This window comes from Podarcis cretensis (genome assembly GCF_951804945.1).
Source record: "Podarcis cretensis genome assembly, chromosome: 13".
Lineage (NCBI taxonomy): Eukaryota > Metazoa > Chordata > Lepidosauria > Squamata > Lacertidae > Podarcis > Podarcis cretensis.
This window is the reverse complement of record NC_137182.1, coordinates 31,956,366-31,977,795: the sequence shown is the minus strand read 5'-3', so window position 1 is coordinate 31,977,795 and position 21,430 is coordinate 31,956,366. Positions and strand designations below refer to the sequence as shown.

The 21,430-nt window shown below is 39.5% G+C and overlaps 4 protein-coding genes across 4 annotated transcripts in view; 1 reads left to right on the top strand and 3 right to left on the bottom strand.

The window, feature by feature from the left end:
- Positions 1-21,430, bottom strand: part of LOC307200425 (olfactory receptor 10C1-like) — a gene marked incomplete at both ends in the record, with an annotated part of 106,243 nt that overhangs the window by 8,531 nt on the left and 76,282 nt on the right. The gene's annotated exons all lie outside the window — the stretch shown is intronic.
- On the bottom strand, positions 1,997-2,938 carry LOC307200430 (olfactory receptor 5V1-like; the record flags this gene model as incomplete). The annotated part of the gene is made up of 1 exon (XM_079948975.1): positions 1,997-2,938. One exon carries the CDS (start codon positions 2,936-2,938, stop codon positions 1,997-1,999), a length of 942 nt encoding a protein of 313 aa, XP_079805101.1.
- Positions 6,485-21,430, top strand: part of LOC307200426 (uncharacterized protein) — a gene marked incomplete at both ends in the record, with an annotated part of 60,786 nt that continues 45,840 nt past the window's right edge. The window contains one exon of the mRNA XM_079948971.1: positions 6,485-7,433. Within this exon, the coding sequence (XP_079805097.1) occupies positions 6,485-7,433 (949 nt within the window). The remainder of the gene's footprint in view (positions 7,434-21,430) is intronic.
- Positions 10,673-11,593, bottom strand: LOC307200209 (olfactory receptor 5V1-like; the record flags this gene model as incomplete). The annotated part of the gene is made up of 1 exon (XM_079948626.1): positions 10,673-11,593. One exon carries the CDS (start codon positions 11,591-11,593, stop codon positions 10,673-10,675), a length of 921 nt encoding a protein of 306 aa, XP_079804752.1.

The following is a 21,430-nucleotide window of genomic DNA, read 5'->3' as shown; positions in this document are numbered from 1 at the left end:
CAAACATACCCAACTTACACAAAAACGCTCTCTGGCCACCAAAGAAGTACTATTTCTTATTTTAAAGCAGCACACTGTGATGTAGCAAAGAAGCATGTTTTTATTTATATTCTTGTTTGAGGAAAGCTCATGGGAATACCGCACTAATGAATCCATGGAGGTTTAGAACTATGGCAAAATATGTTGTAAGTCTGTGGATGAAAGCAAACTACACAAGCTTCAAGAAATGACAGCAAATCCTAACTACTTTCAAAAGTGTTGCCACCACTAACCCTAACCATCTGAAACAGAAGTCGGGATGCCTTTCATTGCAGGCCAAGCTGATACTGTAATACACATTCTACTGTACTAATACATTCCTGAAAATTAGGGATATCCATTCCACCCTTTCCCAGTTAACAACCTAGAAATACTGTACATGTAGCTACTTGATAAGCTGGTCATATCTATATTTTGCAAGGTGAGAAAGAGAAATTTACTATACTTATTAATATACTATACTATATTGATGCAGCTGGGAATGGCAAAATGATTATCATCTCTTGGCAGGACGAAGTGGTTGTCTCATTTACCAATGTACCAATCAGGTTTCTTCCTCCAAGTCATGGACAGAGGAGCAGGGATATATGTGCTTCCTGTGTCCCAACACCCCTGTGCCATAAACCCGGAATGATCAGGGTTCCTGTTCAGACATGACATGTTTTGCCACTAAAGGAGCAATCATATGGCATGTTCCACCAAGATGAGCAGCTTAGGATGCAGTGGATCTCTGACTCAGCTGGGCTAAGTAGGCACTTCATCTCCACCCTGGCTCAGCTGATGCTATGCTAGTGTAACTGGCTTTCTGCAGATCAGCCAGGGCTCTGCTGAAGCTGTCTGAGTCAAGGCAAGTGTACGTCTCAAAAAGGGGCATTAGGAGGCGTGTGGAAGAGGCAGGACTAGAAAGGGTGGGCAGACTTAAGCTGGATTCTAAACCCATTCAGCTCAATTTTATGACTTGGCAACCTGGCATAAAGCACAATTTTAAAGGCTTGTTTTCTCTCTGCCAGGCTTACACAGAGCAGCAATCCCCCTGCTGAATTTGGTGTAACTTTAAACCAGCTTAACTTTTATACTGGCTTGCTTCACTCCACCTTCTTGTGCATAGGATTGCCCCTGTGGATGAGGGTAGAGTTAGAGTGTTAGTGGAGTGAGGCTAGCTGTCTCTGTGTGTAAAGATTGTGTGGAGACAAATGTCTGAGCAGGATTTAAATGGCCATATGCATGTTGCAATAAATTACCACTTGGAAAGTGGTTGCCTGTTCAAACTTATAATATTTGCCTGTTCAAATAATAATAATAATAATAATAATAATAATAATAATAATACTTATACCCCACCCATCTGGCCAGGTCTCCCCAGCCACTCTTGGCAGCTCCCAATAGAATATTAAAAACATGATAAAACATCAAACATTGAAAACTTCCCTAAACAGGGCTACCTTCAGATGTCTTCTAAAAGTCATGGTGAATAGCTTTACAGTGAAGGATTTACATTCATCTTTATCTTTTCTTTTGCTCAATAACCTTGGCTGAGAGTCTCTACACCAATAATTTATTCAGTTTTTAAAAGCAATGCAGTTCATGTATATAATGAATGCTGATATCTTAATCTTCATTGCTTAGAAATCCAGACAGATTTATTTCTTGGTAAATGTACATATCACAAAGCATTAAAAGATGAGCATGTATTAAAAGATACACATGCAGCTTACTTCTGAGTATACATACATGGAAGTGCTCTGCAAGTTTTGTTAGTAGTTCTGATATTGTAAATTGCTCTGAGTTGCTTTTGCAAAAAAAGTGACCATAAGCTTAAATGATGATGATTGCTACTAAATGTGGCCATACAGTATCTAAGTAGGCATTATAAGTGGTGCATTATAAAATTTATACATTGTTCACTGTTTGTTCCTCTGTTAAAGCTCAGCTCAGTTTTTTCCAGAGGAGTAACTTATCAATTCAGTCCTTCCTGTTTTCTACAGAGAACTTTTTTAAGGGCCTCTTTCACCTCCTTGTTCCTGAGGCTATATATGATGGGATTCAAGAGCGGAGTGACCAGGCAGTAGAAGACAGCTACCAACTGGTCCATATTGAAGGAGAGGTTTCGGGTGGGCCTGACATAAATGAACATCATTGTTCCATAATAGATACCAACCACTGTCAAATGGGAAGCAAAGGTGGAGAAGGCCTTTTTCCGTCCATTGGAAGAGCGAATGCCCAGAACAGTGATCAAGATGGCGGCATAAGAAGCCACAGTTATTGTGAATGACCCAACAAGGAGAAAGGAGCAGATGAAGAAACTCAGCATCTCGTTGAGCTGGGTCCTGTTGCAAACCAGCCTCAGCAATGGCAAAATGTCACAGAAGAAATGGTCCACTATATTGCTCCCACAATAGTTGAGCTGAGATATGAGAATTGTTGGGATCAATGGCAGAACCAAGCCTGTGACCCAAGACCAAGTAGCAAGCTGATGATAGACAACACTATTCATAATGGTGTTGTATCTTAAAGGAGAACGTACAGCCACATATCTATCATATGCCATGGCAGCCAAAAGGAGGCACTCAATGCCACCAAGAGCATGGAAAAAATATATTTGGGTAAGGCAGTTCTTGAAGGATACAACATTCTTTTTTCTAATGAGATCTACCAATATTGTTGGGGCTGTGACTGAGGTAAAACAGATCTCCAGCAAGGAAAAATTGCCCAGGAAGAAGTACATGGGGGTGTTAAGAGAATTTTCATACCTGGTGATGAATACTATAACCATGTTTCCTATCACTGTTAGTGTGTACATAATTAGTACTAACGTAAATATTGGAAATCTGCTTTTTTCCAGGTTGGGAAATCCTGTGATAAGAAATTCACTCACTGTTGTATGGTTTGAGAGATCCATATTATGATTGGTTGTTCTTTTGTGGAAACAAAAAAAGAACAGTTGTTTGCCCTAAAGTGAAAGCATTCTGTGTACTTCTTATGATATATCAGTTGAAGAGGTTTAACCTAGAAAAGGTTTCAGATGAATTTTTTCAAGGACAGAACGTCAGTCAAAGTGAAGAAATCTATGACAAAGAAAAGAAAAAGAATCTATGAAAAATCTATGAAATCTATGAAAAGAATTCTATGATCACTAACCTTCACAGCAGTCAAAGGAAATAACATTGCCAGTGTGCTTAAGAAATGTTGTAGTCTTGAGTGGTGGAAGGGGGAAAAGAGTTTCTTTGCATTTATATCTATTGATAATATAAGGTCATTATTTGGAGAGTGGACTTGGGGACTTGGAAATGCCACTAAACTTACAGTGTGCATTACTCTGCTCATGTAGAGTAATGCATGCTATCACTGTACCTCTTCTATTGATTCCAGTGGAACTTGTTAATTGCACACAATTGCTGCCTAGTGTTGTTACTCTATGAATGCTTGGTTAAGAGGAAATCATACTAAATTGAGCACCACACTCCAGATGAGCCATCCAGACCATGAGGATTTGTCATATGTGGGATATGAACCTATGCTTCCAATCAGAGACCAGAAAAGATAAAAGATAAAACAGTAAAATCAGGGGGGGGGGGGACACAGCCAGCCACACTTTAAAACATACAAATGTTAAAATACTAAAACAGATTAAAATTACCTCAGCTTTCTAAATACCTGGGCAGGCTCATCTAAAGAATAATGGTTTTTTGCAGGTGCTAAAAAATGTGTGTGCTTGCATTTAAAGTGGGAGCCAATATTTAGACAGCTCACCTATAAATTTAAGCCAACCTGATCTGATTTCTGCCTGAAGAATAATCCAGTGGTTTCACACATACCCCACACTTCTCAGCTGAACTTTTCTCCCAGTATTAAGAATAACAAATATAATCCTTCTGGAGTTCTACATTCCTCTCAACTCTCAACATTCCTCCTCATAACAGTTTATGTGCTATTACATATATAATCTCCAATTTTTCTTTGAAAAAATTACTAAGTTTAAGAAAGAACAAAAAAGCATTTGTTTCTCACATATCCTGGCAATGTGACATTTTTGTCAGTAGAATTAAAATCAATAAATTATATACACATTGAACTACTTCATTAAAGAAAAACCCTGAAAAGAAAAGAAAAGTACATATTTTAAAACATTTTGTCCATTTTCATTCTGCAATGTGGCTATACTCACAAATGATGCAGATCATGCATTTGAAAATAGTTGGTCCCATCATGACTACCATGAGGACTGGCCAGGTGTTGGGACAAGACGATGTGAAAAGAAGACCTAAAGATAAATTATATTATCTTTTCATGGGGAGATTTGCATGTGTACTTTATACATTGAACCTATTTCATCAGCATACCTGTATTCAAACTCATGGGGACCTGATCTCCAAGGGATCAAACCCTAGAGCTTAAAGTTAGACAGCCTTATCAGTGAGACTCTGCAAACTGTGCTGATGAAAGTGGGGGAAAATATTTCGCCATCTTTAATTGATCTGAGAAACCCCCCAGCAGCTAAATGAGAATGTTGGGGTGTGATTAATGAGAAGAGGACAGACCACTATTTAATAGGAGTTGATTCAAGCTACGTGTTAGGATGTGTTCCTTAATGTTAGGAAGTGCTATAGCCTATTAACAATGCACTGCAGAACATCATGAACTGCCACAATCATGTGTATAATATAAAATACAAGAAAAGCGAAACTCATTTGTATGCATATACACTCATTTTTAATCCCCACCCCTTCTAAATGTTGTGGGAAAGGTTATGCAAATAAGGTGCATGTACATACAAAGGTAGACAAACTTCAGAATATTTCTCTCTTCCCCAGAGTTTAGCCTACTAATGAACTAATCCCAAAGTAGAGCCTCTGTGGAATGCAAATTCCACAGAGAATTGAGATACATAATGAAACCTGTTATATTTACCATAGCCCTTTTTGCCTCATAGAATGAGATTCAGTAATTCTTTGCAACAATCCTCTAAAAAATCATCTTCAATTATCCATATTCATTAAGCAAGAACTATCCTTAGACTACAGAGATATCTGATTGCCTTCCAGAAATGATCAACACTTTGTTGCCTCTTTAACAATACTTTCTATTCGAACCGCCGACCTTCTGATCAGCAAGTCCTAGGCTCTGTGGTTTAACCCACAGCGCCACCCACATCTTCCTTTAAATGCTTTGATTCAATTCATTGAAGTCCTTGTGTCAAAGATGGATGGTCAACTATGTAGTTGATGTAACACATGAAAAAGTGCCATAGTACTGATTTCATGCAGATCTATTTCTGTGATTTCTCACCACCAGCTCTTTTTATCTACTTACATAGGTGTAAACCCAAATGAACTTAATTTGACTTACTTCTGAGCATGCATGTATAGGATCACACCATAAGACAGAAAATATTGCACATGTGGAGTCTGTCTGCAGGGAGGTGGACAAATTGCAGTGCCTACTAATTAACTAGTCCCAGGGTAGGTCCTCTGTGTAATAAAACTTCCAGAGAGAATTGAGGTGCATGATGAAAAATGTTATATTTACTATGTCCTTTTTTCATTTAGTGGAGATAGTTCTTCATGACTTTCTCTTAAACATCATCTCCAATTATCTATATTCATAAAGGAAGAACTGCTCTGAGTCTCCTGAGCTATCTGACTGCCTTCCAGATATGATCAGCATAGTCTCATCTCCTTAGCAGCACCTTCCACTTCAGCTCTTAAAGAAAGGAAACAGTGAGCTTTCAGCCTTCTTCAAATTCAAAAAAGGTAAGTTGCAAATTAATAAAGTAGCTCCTAAAATGCTGCTACTGTAGTAGTGTCCCTGAATCATTGGCCATCACTTCTAAGTGGAATTTGTAACTTCCAAAGGGAACTTCAACAGTAGAGCTAAATTGAAAAAAAATCAGAAATAGTCATTTAATGAGCATGGGTAATTAATCCATGAGAATATCCTAACACCTATTGAAATAAACGGAAAACCCTGAACATAATAAGCAGTGAACCAAATGGAAAGTATACATTAGGATACTGTAATAAACAAATCTGTGAGACATAAAACCTTGTGCTCAAGTCCTGTCTCAATCTTGAACATACTGCAGTTTCTGGGAAGCAGTTACCATTCAGGTTCACCTCCCATCTGAAATTTCAGAGTACTTACAACATCGTGAATTCCACCTTGAAGAAGCAGGCAACAAAACTTTGTAAACAGTAAAGCATCAGCAATTAGATATATATTTCCACATTTTTAACTATACCCAGTGACTGTTAGCATCACTTTCTCTGTCTCCCTTTTTCTCTTCTCTTCAGATAACATCATAGAAACATGCTTAGATGCACATCAGGTGTGTTTAGCATCAAAAATTCTCCAACTTTTTTCACAATGATCATTATTCTATGTCAGATGATTATTTGATATATGTATCTTTTTGTTTCCTGCTTCATAGATCCACAAGTACATCAGCATGTTGATTGGCAATCAAACTGCAGTAACCCATTTTATCATCTTGGGCTTCCCAAGTCTGAAGAATCTTCAGCTTCTCCTCTTCTTTGTTGGGATGGTTGTCTACATCTTGACCTTGTGTGGACACCTCATCATTATCACCATAGTACGTATTGACCAACATCTCCAAACACCCATGTACTTTTTCCTCAGCAATTTCTCCTTCCTGGAGATATGGTACACCTCCAACATTGTTCCAAAGATGCTAGAAGTATTCCTAGATAAGAACAAATCCATTACATATGCAGGCTGCATTACTCAACTCTACTTTCTTATTACACTTGGTACTGCAGAATGTTTCATTCTGGCTATCATGGCATTTGATCGCTATTTAGCCATATGCAATCCTCTTCGATATCCTACACTCATGAATGACAAAGTTTGCCTTAAGCTAGCTGTAAGCTCTTGGATTGGTGCCTTCATAGTTAACATCCCTCCATTAGTTGCACTTTGCAGGCTGCCATTTTGTGGCCCAAATGAGATCAATCACTTCTTTTGTGATGCACCACCTTTACTGAAACTCTCTTGCACAAGCCCACATGAAGCAGAACTGTCCAATTTCATAGTGGCCACAAGCGTCATTGTTAGCTCTTTCCTCCTCATTCTGATATCGTACATCCTCATCCTCATCGCTGTTCTGAAAATCCCTTCATCGACAGGCCGCCAAAAAGCCTTCTCAACTTGTGGTTCCCATTTAGTTGTAGTGACCATTTTCTATGGCACTCTAATGTTCATGTATGTCCGCCCAACATCAAATTTCTCTATTGATTCAGTGAATTTCAACAAAATTGTGTCCATGTTCTATACTGTGGTTACTCCCATGCTTAACCCAATTATATACTGCCTGAGAAACAAAGAGGTCAAAGATGCTCTCCGGAAAGCAATCAGTGGGAAGCGTGTGCTCCAAACAAGTAGGATTTTTAGTGGCATAGTTAAGTAGATGATAATAGTATACATACCTCAATTGAGTGAGCACAATTAATTACCTTGTATAACTGTATCCTTACAAATTCAGTAGTTATTTCCCTCTCATGTTTAAGAACATCTATGATATTGCATCCAAATTTTATCCACGTCTTCTGAAAAACTTTTTTTAAAGACTGAACTTTCTGTACACATCACATTCCATAGGAGTTGCATTGAAAATGCACTAAACGTATTTTACAACATTGTGTGTTTTTGTGTTGTTGTTTTTACTGATCCTCCACCACTGCAACTCAGGCAGAAATTGCATCCAAATGGCACCCTTTTGTCATTTAAAGCAAACAAGTAGACAGTGCATTACCTCCAGTGATTCCTCCTTTTGGAAGTATTAGAAGCATTGGCATCCAAGCACTGGCGAAGGCTGGTGATAACTAAGTACTTTTGGAGTGACAGGTAAGTTCAGGGAAGGAAGAAGGCTGGCAACAAGCACACCAGGAGCAACATGTGCTCCTTTGTTTTGCTACTGAGCAAAGACAGTTGGCTGGTTGTGGCCAAAAATGTCTGATTGCAGGCAGGGACAAAATAAAAAAATTCCTTCCAGTAGCACCTTAAAGACCAACTAAGTTAGTTCTAGGTATGAGCTTTCGTGTGCATGCACACTTCTTCAGATACGTGTGTGCATGCACACGAAAGCTCATACCTAGAACTAACTTAGTTGGTCTTTAAGGTGCTACTGGAAGGAATTTTTTTATTTTGTCTTGACTATGGCAGACCAACACGGCTACCTATCTGCAGGCAGGGAGACAGGGTTCCTCAGCAAGACAGTGTTTAGAGCAGTGCAGATAGCTAAACATTTCATCTATATGCAACTCTCACACATGGCAATGAGACGAGGAGTGAGTGTGAGAATACATGGAGGAACTGGGATGCTATAAGTAGAGTGAAGGTCAATGGAACAAATGTGGAGTATGAAGAAGTGGGTTGTGATGGACAAGGGCATGCAGTGTAAGGAAAGTCTTGATGAGCCAGGTTTCTTTAAAGTTTACAAGGGCAGTTTGCAAAGGGATGTTATGCCCCTGCCTGGTGGTTTTGTGGGTAATTTGCTGCATTCTTTGTTATAGACATAGAGAAAGTGGTAAGACTAGTACTGCTGTATGTAGCCACATGCTGGGAACATTTGAATGGGTTTAAAATCATGTAAATATACAAAATAGTGCTTAATGAATAGTATTGTGGACAAAGACCCAAATCTCCAAGCCGTATGAAATTCTAGGGGTTCCAGGCACCCACCCAGGGTCCTTATTTCCTTTGGAATGGAGACAGTGGAGACCACGGTGGTTTATTTACACCTATATACAACCTGAGCCTATGATGGGGGAGGGGGCTCACAGCATTAACATCCCATGAGGTTCTTGATTCTCCCATAGCCACAGCCTTGGATTCCAACAGAAATCAGGTATAGCTTTGCCTCCCAGCTACCCAGCCTGCCAGTGTCCAGTTTCTAGCTCACAAAACTCCACTCTAGGGCTCAAGACTACAGCCTGCCCCATCCATAAAAAAAATCATAACAGTGTATAAAATGATGTCTATTTTTAAGAATGCTCCCTGCCTCAGAGCACTAGCCTCCATAGTCTTTTAGGTATTGCATCCTTCTCATTACAGGTTTCAGAACTTTTTTCTCTTGCTATTGTTGACTATATGTACACTTTGGATGAAGAAGAAAATGTAGCATGGTTTTTGTGTTTGTGATACAAATGCATTTTGTTTTTTTAAAAATCTGTTTTTTTCTGAAGCAAGCATTGGAAATGCATATATTTAGATACAACCAGTTTGTATGGACCAAAGACTGAAGATCATTAAACCCAATATGGTCCTACATTTATATGCTGTAGTAGTTTTCTCACAAGACTTTCTATGGGCAAGCAATATGGTATTAACTTATTGAACTTTTTGGAAAATTAACACTTTAGCATTTATCAAAGAGAAAAACATCAATTTTGTTCAATGTCTAAATCCTTACCTGAGAGGCAGACATATTGCTTGCAGTCTGTAAAAACACTAATCTTTGGCTGTGACATTCTAAAAACCCATTCAAGTAAACTCAATGCTTTTATTTGTGAAATCAGTGAAGAACTTTTAAGACAGTGATGCGGCCCTCCTAATTTCTTAGCAGACATCACTGGGAGTGAAAGAACCTAACGTAGATCCTACTACTCAGTATGTTGTTATTGATTCTCTAGGCCTGATTTGAAGCTGGAAAATACACAAATGGCTGAACTCATCTCTTTATTCCCCTTGGGAAATGTGACCCCCTGAAATGTTTCTTCAACATGTTTGTTTCCACACCATGTTCTTTGATCCTTTATTGTCTTAATGACCCATTAGCCCAGGCTATCACCTCATGGGAAATTAAATTAGCTTTTTACACATGCTGATTCCAGAGGACAGAAGTATCTAATACAGAGCTTAATATGCATGTATCTGACACTTAGTTTTAATGCATCAAGCCTTAATTAAATTCTAGCACTAGCTTGATCCAGAGATTATATTGGTCTTACACCCACAAACTCGTAACAATACACAGTGTCAGAGAAGAAGCATCATGAAATTAGATGAAAGATACCATGGTGGAGGATTAGCAAGCTGAGTAGAAAACAGACTGAAGAGGATGTGTTGCTGAAGAAAAAAGAGTCAATTGATGGAAGCAACATTGTCAGAGAAAAGAGACTTAGAGAAACAGGCATTGATGAGTCTGTGTTGAGGAAAGGCACAGGATGAAGGTAGCCAAGTTGTGAACTTTGGTATGTTGTTGAACTGCAACTCTCATCAGCCCAGACCATGTTATGTAGGGGTTATAGGCATAGGAGTTCAAGAAAATCTGCAGGACACCCTGTTGGCATACATAATAAAGAACAATGGCTGCTTATTAGAAGAGCTGACACGGGAATGAGGTGGGGAGTAAATCTGAATATGACATATTGATGAATATTGAACTAAGCTCTGAATTTTGTGGTTGCAGTTTACAACTGTAATGACATAAAACATCATTTCACTATAATGTTTAATTAGCATACCCAAATACAATGAAATATATCAAGCTAGTGTCGTGTTCATACTAATAAACTACAGCTGCAGTCTTATACTCACTTGTCTGAGAGTAATCCGCCATTTAACTAATGGGACTTGCTTCTGAAACAAACTGAATAGGATTGTAGTATTAAAACATTTACTTTCCCCCAAATATTCTCCCAAGAGCTTTCTTCACTTCCTTATTTTTCAAGCTATAGATAATTGGGTTCAACATGGGGGTCAAAATGCTATACTGAATAGAGAACAGCTCATCAATTGTCATGGAAGACATGCTGCTGGGTTTCATGTACTGGGACATTCCTGTCATATACAATAAGCCAACCACAATGAAGTGGGAACTGCAGGTAGAGAAGGCTTTGCTCCTTCCCTCTGGGGAGCGGATATTCAGGATGGTGGAGATGATTTGGAAATAGGAGACAAAGGTTGGCAGGAAGGAACCAAGTCCAAAAATCACAACAGAAGATAGAAGAATCATATTATTGAAGAAGGTGTCAGAACAGGAGATTTTCAAAAGAGGTGGCAGCTCACAGCTGAAGTGGCTGATTTTGTGAATGCCACAGAACTGCAAACTTAATGTGGGCACAGTGTTTATTATTGCAAAAAGGAAGCCCATTATCCATGCCCCCATCACCAGGTAAGCACATAATGTTTTGTTCATGATCGCTATATAGTGAAGTGGGTGACACACAGCAGTGTATCTATCATAAGCCATTGCTGAAAGAATAAAAACCTCTGTAACACTCAACAGGAGGCTGAAAAACATTTGTGTAAGACAACCAGTGAAGGAAATTGTCATTTTCTTCATTAGCAAGTTCATTAACATCTTAGGGACAATGTCAGTTGAATAACAGATATCAACGAAGGACAAGTGAGACAGAAAATAATACATGGGTGTATAAAGGGAAGGTTCCTTCCTTATCACCAGAATGATTGTGACATTTCCTGACAGTGTTAATAGGTAAATGGTTGAAAACACCAAGAAGAAGAAGATATTCAGTTGGGGATTACTGGAAAGTCCCAAGAAAATAAACTCTGAACTTTCAGTTTGGTTTTCCATTTTTGTTTAGGAACCTATAAAACAAGCAAAAAAAAATATGAAAGGAACAATTCAGCCCATTGTTAGCCTTCTTGATCATGCAACTCTGTAAATCTCTACTCAAAATTAATTTCAGTTCAGTTCACTGTGGCTGGTAAGTGGGTATGAAGTTGCAATCTTAATATATAAATTCTCTCATTGTACCTGATGTTCAGCAATCATACTTGAGATATTTCACCCTGAGAGATATTGATGCGAGGATCAATATTAGCATGGACCGAAAGCATGATGAAATCTTGAATTCATGTGTAAATTAAAGGGTCAGTGTGACTTAATAATATAAAATACAAACTGATGAAATATATCAGTATATCTTTTAGAACACATACTCACACATTTTGCACTATTTCTTTTGAAACATGGTCAAAAGTTTAGTTATTATTCTTTTTTAAAAAACAAACATTTACTTAAATTTGAAACAAATCTATATCTATAATCATCTATATCAGGCTTCCTCAACCTCGGCTCTCCAGATGTTTTGAGACTACAATTCCCATCATCCCTGACCACTGGTCCTGCTAGCTAGGGATCATGGGAGTTGTAGGCCAAAAACATCTGGAAGGCTGAGGTTGAGGAAGTCTGATCTATATCTATCTCGATCATTGTTATGTTGGGATTTGAAGGATTTCAATGTAATTCTGCAGTTCAAGTGCAGAGCACACAGAAAGGGTTTGATGCACACACAGAATTTTGTGTCCTCAAAAAGCTCCTTCCCCATTACAAGCTTCAAGAAAATTTCTGCATGTTGTTCCATGACCCAGAGAAAAGAAAGGGATGGGCACAAAGTTCTTTCACACATACTTTTGGGTCATGGAGGGGGAACACACTCCTGCCTCTGCCACTAGTCAGATGAGTGAGGACCATTAGGATTCCTCTCGTCCAAGACGGATATCACCTGGCAGAATGCTGTTGCGGGGGACTGGGGGCGGAGCGCATGTTTAGTTTAATGGTAGATCATTTTCTTTGCATGCAGAAGGTCCCAAACTCACTCCCTGGTATTTCAGGATACAACTGGGATAGACCCCTGCCAAAAATTCTGGAGAGCTATTGGCCGTCAGTGTAGAAATACCAAAACAGATGGACCACCTGTTTGATTCAATATAAGGCTGCTTTTTGTGTTCCTTTGTACGTACTTTGCTCTTTGGTTTTATATTCATTTTTGTATCCTTACTTGTTGCTTGTAAGCTTCCTTTGAACTAATTTGTTGGAAACACAAAGTATAAATATTCAAAACAAACAGGCAAACATCAGTCTTAAATGATACATAAAAGTTGAGCTGCTCTACAAAAGAGATAAAAATAAAACTATGTTTTAGAAATAAGACGTTTATGAGGAGTATGAGTTATACTATTGCAGTGGCTTTCAAGCTGTGTTCTGGGGAAATGTGGAGTTCCTTGAAAGCCTGTTGTCCCTAAATGAAAAGGTTAATATAATCAAGTTTCTGAAACATAGGTTGGCCAGCACAGTGACTTTCACCATTAACATGTTCAGCCAGTACCCTATGTGAATAAAGTGTGTGCCCTGAAATACCTCCAAAATCGTCTGTAATGTTCAAGGCAAATGCACTGACATTCTGCAGCAGAACTATCAATATGGAAACAATTAGACATTATCTATTAGATTCAATGCTTCTTGTAAATGAAGAGGAAAACTAAAGCAGTTCAAAAATGGGTCAGTGTGATCATATGGTGTGCATAAATATGTGCATTTCTGAAAGACAGATGAACTTACCAGATATGTTGCAAGAAACAGAGCAAAATAAGATTTGTCCTGGAAGGAATGTAAAGTAGACTGAGCAGAGAAGTCCTCCACTCAAGTGCCCTTTTGATAAAATAAAACAGATCCTCAATTCTTCCAAGCACAAATCTGTTGGCTAAATGTACTGCAAGCATATAATTATCAATTTTATATGAAGGCTATATTAATTCCCAAACCAAACAAATATTTATTCTGGTGGGATGACTATTCCCACCTTGGAGCTCATTGCAAATAATTACCACTATCAGAACTACTTTTTGTTTCCCATGTTTTTAACAATGGGAGATGACCTAATGCAAATACTTGTAAGACACTGTCATATGAGGTGCATTCCCATGTCAGCCCAATATCACCTTTCTTCATCTTGAATCACAGTCATATTATTGGTCAGCAATTTATTTGGAAAGCTGAGACATGTTCTAGCCTAGAATTAGGCAAAGTTCCCAGGCACAGATAAAATTGCTACTACCAGTGTACAAAGCTCAGGACAAATTTATCTAAATAATTGCCCCACCCTGTATATACCCAGCCGATCAGTGTGCTCTGCAGGAAGGAGCCTCCTGTAGATACATACCATCAGCAAATCCATTCCATATGAAATAGAAATTGGGCTTTCAGTGTTGTGGCACCCAGACTTTGCATCTTCCACCTGTTATATATTAGGCAAGTTCCATCTTCATTGCATTTTTGGCACCTGTTGAAGACCTTCATCTTCCAACAGACCATTCAAATGGATTTTTAAAATCCCAGACTATCTGTATTGACGCAAAAAAACCATATGCATATATTATACATTTTTATTGTTGAATTTACTCAATATGATTCATGAAAACTGATTCATAAAATTAAATATGTCAACTCAAAACAATATGCCACTGATTATCTGTGGATGAATGATCTCATTTGCGCACCCCCAGGAATAATAAAAACATATTGACACAGAATTTTAGTTTAAAGGTTAATGGGCATAATTTAGGCCACAACTTTATTGATTACAGAAATGTGAGTGGTATTGGCTTAGGCATTAGCAATAACTATATCTGACTCCTGACCGCCTTGCAGGAAATCTAGAAGGGTAAAGCACCAAAAGAGGGAGCTCCATCGATGGCGACTAACTGAAACTCACCACAGGGTTCTCGCTGGGTCCTGGCATGGCCCTAGCCCCCAATCAGACTTTGGACGAAACCCAACCCATGGATTCCTTTACTGGAATACCCTTGTACCTGGAGGGGCAGGTGATGGCCGCACCTCCCCTCCCCCACATCTCACTAAGCCAATGCCTAACCACCAAACCTTACAAAGTTGTAACGATTGCTAAGAGGTAGGCGAAAACCAAATGGCCAGTGCCAATATGCCAAATGGAAAAAAAGTCCTACCCGGCCCCTGTTCCAAAACAGAAGATCAACCAAAGTCCAGAGCAAGACCGAAGCAGACATCTAAAACATTAGGGCGGGTGGGCAGGTGTTCGGTGGTATGAAGCCAGGTAAAGCCCCAGCAATGCACCACCACCTTTTAAAGGTCCCCACAATCACGCTCCCACTCTCTGATTGGCCAATAGGCCATGGCATGATCGTGGGGCCACAGCGTCGCTCAGGCTCATCCCCCACCCTCTCCATGGATGGAGGGGGTGCCTTGGGCCCGTGCACAATGCAGAGCCTCAATTAGGAGGATCCGATTTCCTGTTTTAGATCACACATCCCTCTCTAACTAGGCATGCAAGAAACATGATTACATTTAAATGACACTTTTCAAGCAGGAAACACACACAAACGCACAAACAGCTACACTCAGAAATACACTCAAGGAAGGTGCAAAGAAGGGTAATTCAGGGACTACCTTCAGTGTGAATTTCATAATCACTTCAAGCTATTTTAGAGCTATTTGTTTTTGGGTGGCTTTAGACTTTATTTATGAGGAAAGTTTTCTTCAAAGCTTCTTTCACATCCTTGTTCCTCAGGGTATATATCATTGGATTTAGCAAGGGCGTGATTACAGAGTAGAAAACAGCTACTATTTTGTTGGCATTAGATTTGTATTTTACTGCTGGGCGGACATACATGAAAATGAGTGTCGCAAAATAGATGGTGACTACAGAGAGGTGGGAGGCACAGGTGGAAAATGTCTTCCTCCGGGCAGCAGCAGAAGACATTTTCAGTATAGTGATTACAATTTGCACATAAGAACCTAGAGTGAACAAAAGAGTGGCCATTACAATAACACTGCTGAAGCCGTAGCCAATGACCTGAATAGAATAAGTGTCAGTACACGAAAGGCGAAATATCTGCCCAGCATCGCAGAAGAAGTGGTTGATTTTGTTGGGGCTGCAGAAGGAAATTTTAGCTAACATGAAGGAAGGGAATGTAGGGCATATGAATCTCACAACCCAGCATATCACAGCCACATTTCTGCAAGTCCTAGGGTTCATGATGGCGGAGTATCGTAGAGGGTTGCAGATTGCAAGGTACCTGTCGTAAGCCATGGCTGTCAGAATAAACAGCTCAATTGCAGCAAAGGCAAAGAAGAAGTAATATTGAGTGATACATCCTGGAATGGAAATTGTCCTCTTCTGAGCCAGTAAATTCTCCAACATCTTTGGCACTGTGACAGTGGTGTACCAGACTTCGACCATCGAGAGATTGCAGATGAAGAAATACATGGGGGTCTGTAGGCGTGAGTCCACGACCACAATGAGTATAATCAGCAAGTTCCCCATGAGAGATAAGATGTAGATGATTAAGAAGAGCACAAACAACACCATCTCAAGCTTGGGGATGCTAGTGAAATGAAGAAAGACAAATTCTGTAACCACAGTTCGATTTTCTTTCTCCATTATATCAGAAAGCTACAGGGATATAAGCAATAAAAAGAAATGGAAATCATGATTTTTTAAAAACAACAACAACGATGAAGAACAGTGTTTAAATTCTTTGTTATTCAAAAAAACAAATTAATAAATTCTTTATTCATCCTCTCAGCATTTTACCTATAAAAAAATAATTTGGCTCAGTGTAATATAACTCCCCTCCCCTCTTCCCCCCTCCCCCTCTGTATTTCTTCCATTCATTTTAAAAGAAAAAGAAAAAAGAAACCTTGGATCAATGAAAAACATTTGATGCTGTTTCTAGGTGCACCACAGTACTGACTGATGAATTTCAAAAGTAAAATTTGCAGTGATAAATATTATCATCAGTGACTTTTGGGAAAGAATTGGTCCAATTCAAAGGCTGATTTGAATGGACCTTGCTCTGTTCCAACAAAGTAATTATACTGTGCTGCTCTTCAGCTTTATTTGAGGTACACACAATGTCAACATTCCTCTGTGTCTGGGTAACTGCATGTATTTCCTGTATACACTGGCATACTTTTTGCAACAGCCTCGGCTATCCTTTTGTCCTCTAGATATTGTTGGACTCCATGCAGCACTACCAATAGTGGAACTTGTGGTCTACCAATATCTGAAAAGCCAAAAGTTTAGTTGCCTCTACGTTAGAGGTTATTTTTTTAAATAATCCATTTACCCCCAAACCTCTTTTTTCCTGCCTTTTACAAACAGAAAACTTTTAGCTTGTATTTTCTAATCCATAATTTTATTGTTTTTTGAATGATTTGTGCATAGGCTGCTGCTCAAAATTTGAAGGATACATTCTAGAAGTGAGGTAAGAATTTGATCTTCCTAACCAGAACACAACAGCAACAGGAGATACTTGATTCTATTATGTCCCATGCTGGCTAAACTGTATAATGATGTCACTATCCATAAAAAACAACAACACTGGCTGCGTTAGGGGTTGGCTGCCTCAAAATGAACATGTAGCTAAGTTTGTCAGTGACGTGATAAAACTTAACTTGTGTTATTCCAGATAAACAGGGTGTCACAAGTTTTCTTCCAGGCAAAGGTTATGCACAAAGTTCATACTTTATTCTACACCCATCACATAGTTCTACAACTATTGTGTAGAATATATAATCTACCTAATTCAAGAGGGCTAGTTCTCTATTCCTTGCTTGAAACATTTTTGGTGGTGTCCTAATCTCTCATCTGGCTAAGTAGCAAAACTTGAACAAATTCTGTACACATGTGGTGGGCTAGTCTGACCCCCACCCACCCATTACTGTGGATGCTGATGATTATTATGTCTGAGCAAAATACAGCTACTGCACAGATGTGCAAGCTGTTAAATCTCAGGGATGGGAAACTGTGACTCCCCAGGTGTCATTATTCTCCCATTCCCATCAACCACAGTAACCATGGCTAATAGTCAGGGATGGTGAACATTGTAGTTATATTTAGGATTCTCCTGCTACTAGTAGTAACAACAGCAACAACAACATTTAGAATAGTCCTCTTGGAGCAGACTTATCAGCTTATCTGATCCAGAAGATCCTGAAAATTCCATTTTCAACTGTGGTCAACTAATGTCTCCAGGAACATGAAAGCTGGGCATTAAAGAAATAAGCCTCCCCTGATGTTTCTCCCTGAAATCTAGTAGCCAGAGACAAAGTGCCTTTGCACATGAGTATTCCATTTAGCTATCAAGGCTATGAAGCCATTGATAGAACCTATTTCCTGTAAGAATATAAACACATTTATTGTAATAAGTGTTTTTATAAAGAAACTCACCAGGGAAGTTTCCTGAAGGAGCACTTGCTACACAGAGGGATACTGTCGTCTTTATTGGAAGAAATGCAACTTAAATGGTCTATATTAAAAGATAAAGATAATGAAGAAGAAACAACCCCTTTCGCTTTCAGTCCAGTCTAGCCCAAGTTTCACCCAGTATTACTGAAATGGTGATGTGCTGTAGCAATTGCACGTAACCCAGCTTACTTAAAAAGACAGTGGCGCATAATGTGCTAGCTATGCATCTTTGCAACTGAACAAGAGAAATGTCCCAGGCCTGTTAATATTGGTTCATGTTGAGCTCTAGGGAATTCTGCCCTTATGATCTTTTTCATGTTATAGTTGCACTTAAGTCTCCCTGGAATACAGAGACTATTCAGTAAATGTAATTAAGCCCATTTACGTTTAGTCTGTTTTAATTGTGAAAGTTTACTAACATGGAATAGTTTTCGCTTTATTCTAGGCTGGACAGGCATAATTTGTGAGTGCAGTTCATTTGCCTTTACTGGCAAGTGGTTGACATCACTCATGGATGTGGCTGTTAGCACTGCTACACAATGTCTGCAGTCCTGGGAAAGCAGGGGAAGCAATAGGCTGTTGAACCACTGTATATGGATGGGGGGGTATTTTCAGCTTGATGGCTTACAATATGGATGGGGACATATATATTTTTCACCTTGAAGGATACATGCTGTCATGGGCAGCCTACCAGGGCTATTATAACACTGATGGCAAGGGCCAGGAACAAACAAAGATGGAGTAACCAGCACAACTATCTTTGCACAGTAGCATATATTCATAAAACGGGGGGGCACCCTTTGCGTGGACGCGTGCAGCCCTTGGATCTGGAGTGGCTCCATCAGCACAGGCTTGGCTTCGCCTTCCCTCAGGTGGGATACCTGGAGGTCTCCGCCTATCTCAGTCAGTTGTCCAATCCCGCCTGGGGGAAGGGTTGCCAAGGAGACCAGGTCAGGTAGGGGAGGGACTACCTGTCCACACAATAGAGGGAGGATCTTACTTGGGAATCCTCACTTGGCTCTAGAGCTTTTCCCACCCTACCCACCCTCAGTTAATGTCTTATTTTGCAGGTTAACTTTTCTTCACAGGTTTTGCAGGTTAACTTTTCTTCACAGGTATGCAGGCGCTGCTACGTTAAGGTCGCTGTTAAAGGGCCGGAAAGGAATTCCCCTGCATTGGCAGGTTTGCCTTTCCCGTATCAAAACGTCACAACTTTGGCAGTATCAGGCCTTGGGTGGAATCCTTTAGTCTATCTTCCTCTTTGCAGCGGTGATACCAGGGTTCCCCGTTAAAGGGGTTTCTGAAGGGAGGCTTTGACCGTACGCCAAAAGGTCATCATTGCTCTCCCCTGCGGCGGCGGCATAACAGGGGCGGCTATCTCTGCTTGAACATATGTTCTCCAGAGCCAGCCCATCCACACACTGGATAACCCTGATGCTCCCTAGGTCCCCAGCTGGAGACTGGGGAGGGATAACACCCAATGCCTGAGCCAAGGTCTACCCACATTTGAAATTTAATAAAGTTGTGGCCAATTTAATCCCATAGCACGTTGTCTTGAGTTGTTATTCCACATGACCGTGGGGGGGGTGTGCTCGGGATCTGGGGGACTCCGCCTGTCCACGCAAAAGTCTGAGCTCTCTACCTAAACTCTCAAACATTTCTCCCTCTTCCATCCAGGCAACCAAGAGGTATAATCAGAATTCAATGATCGGCAAGCCACTTGTTCTCTGTTATTTGGCATGTGAGAAGTGGCTATGCAAATGTGCTTCGGCCATTTTCCTCCCTTCCTTAAATGAACAAACTATTCAGCTCTAAGCAGAGTTGCTCTCCAAAGGGACCATGGGAGCTGAGGGCACATTCCTGATCTCTGTACTACATCTTCCTTTGGCGGGGGTGGGGTGGGGGGCGGGATTCGCAAACCTCATGGCTCTGACTTCAAATTGAGCCACAATACGATTTTATAGTATCAGGAGAAAAGTTGTTTGATAACTTTCAGAAGAGCATATGGCAGGGTATGACATCATCCAGTTTATTCCCCTGCCTTCCAATATATCACACCAAGACTTACATATGGTTCTTCTGAACCAAATAATACATCATAGCCTGGGGAGATACAAGGTAATATTCCCCCCAACAGGTCTATTTAAATGAAGAAGATAAATATAGATGAGTTTTCCCCACACACACTTTGCCTCCTATTAATATTTTATAATGAACATTCTGAGTGGGCGGAAGTTTATTTCAGCTTGAGGTGTGATCTTAGGTATAGTGATAGTGGATGCACTTGTGGATTAAATGCTTGGTAAGTGACAACTCATTTCTGGTCTTTGCAGATGGATTTAGTGTTAGGGATATACAATGTTATAGCATAGTGAAATAATTATAACCTGTTGTATCATTGGTACAGGGTGGCAGGAGAGGGTCCCTAAGCATTTACCACCTGATCTGACTAACCACATAGTGGAAGTTTAGGTAACTGAAAAGTTGAATTAGCTTTCTAGGCTGCTTCATAATAGATAATTGAAAACAATAAAATTAGGATGCAGTTTGAGCTGAGATCTCAAAAAAAATCTAGAAACTAATTCCTTCAAAACTGCAATTAGTTATTATCAAAACCATTTTTTCTTTCCTTTGATGTTCCTCAGATATCTTGCCCAAGCAGATACAGTAGCCCTAATTTTTCCTCTGAAGTTCTGCCTTGGGTGAGATCTTGTCAGTTTGCTTCCTAATACTCATTAAATTTTCTCAATGTATGGAGTGTCTTCAGCAGACATGGTCACCTCAAAACATATTTTTTAAGTGGCATATGGCACCCATGGAGAGTGTGAATAAATATGCTGATTTCCCCACACCATTTTTACCTGAGGTAGAACTGTTAGCAATCTTAGTGTGGAGGGCATTCATTTCCTCAGCTTTCCTTCAGTATTTTGCCTTTTCAGAAAATGCCATAATCACTCTACAACAGTCGTTGAAGTTAAGCTTTGTAGCAAATCTATTACTATTGTTTTTTATAAAGAAAACTTTATAGTCTTGTTACTTAAGATATCAGTTGTGAGATTACATTCAAGCATAACCCCAGTATAGATAAATCATAATTGTTTATCTCTTGAGATGTTCATGTTTGTTTCTTTATTAAAAAAACCCTTTGGTCATTTTTTTAGATGTGCATCCTTCAGATAACTTTCAATGGGAAACCAAACCACTGAATACTATTTTTTTCTTCTTGGCCTCTCCAACAACCTTCAGTTCCAGATCTTCTTATTTTTCCTTTTCTTGTTGATTTATCTGCTAACTCTGTTGGGGAATGTAATAATCATGCTGCTTGTGAGGACCAGTCCACCTCTTCAGAGTCCTATGTACTTCTTCTTGAGTTACCTCTCTTTCCTTGATGTGTGTTATTC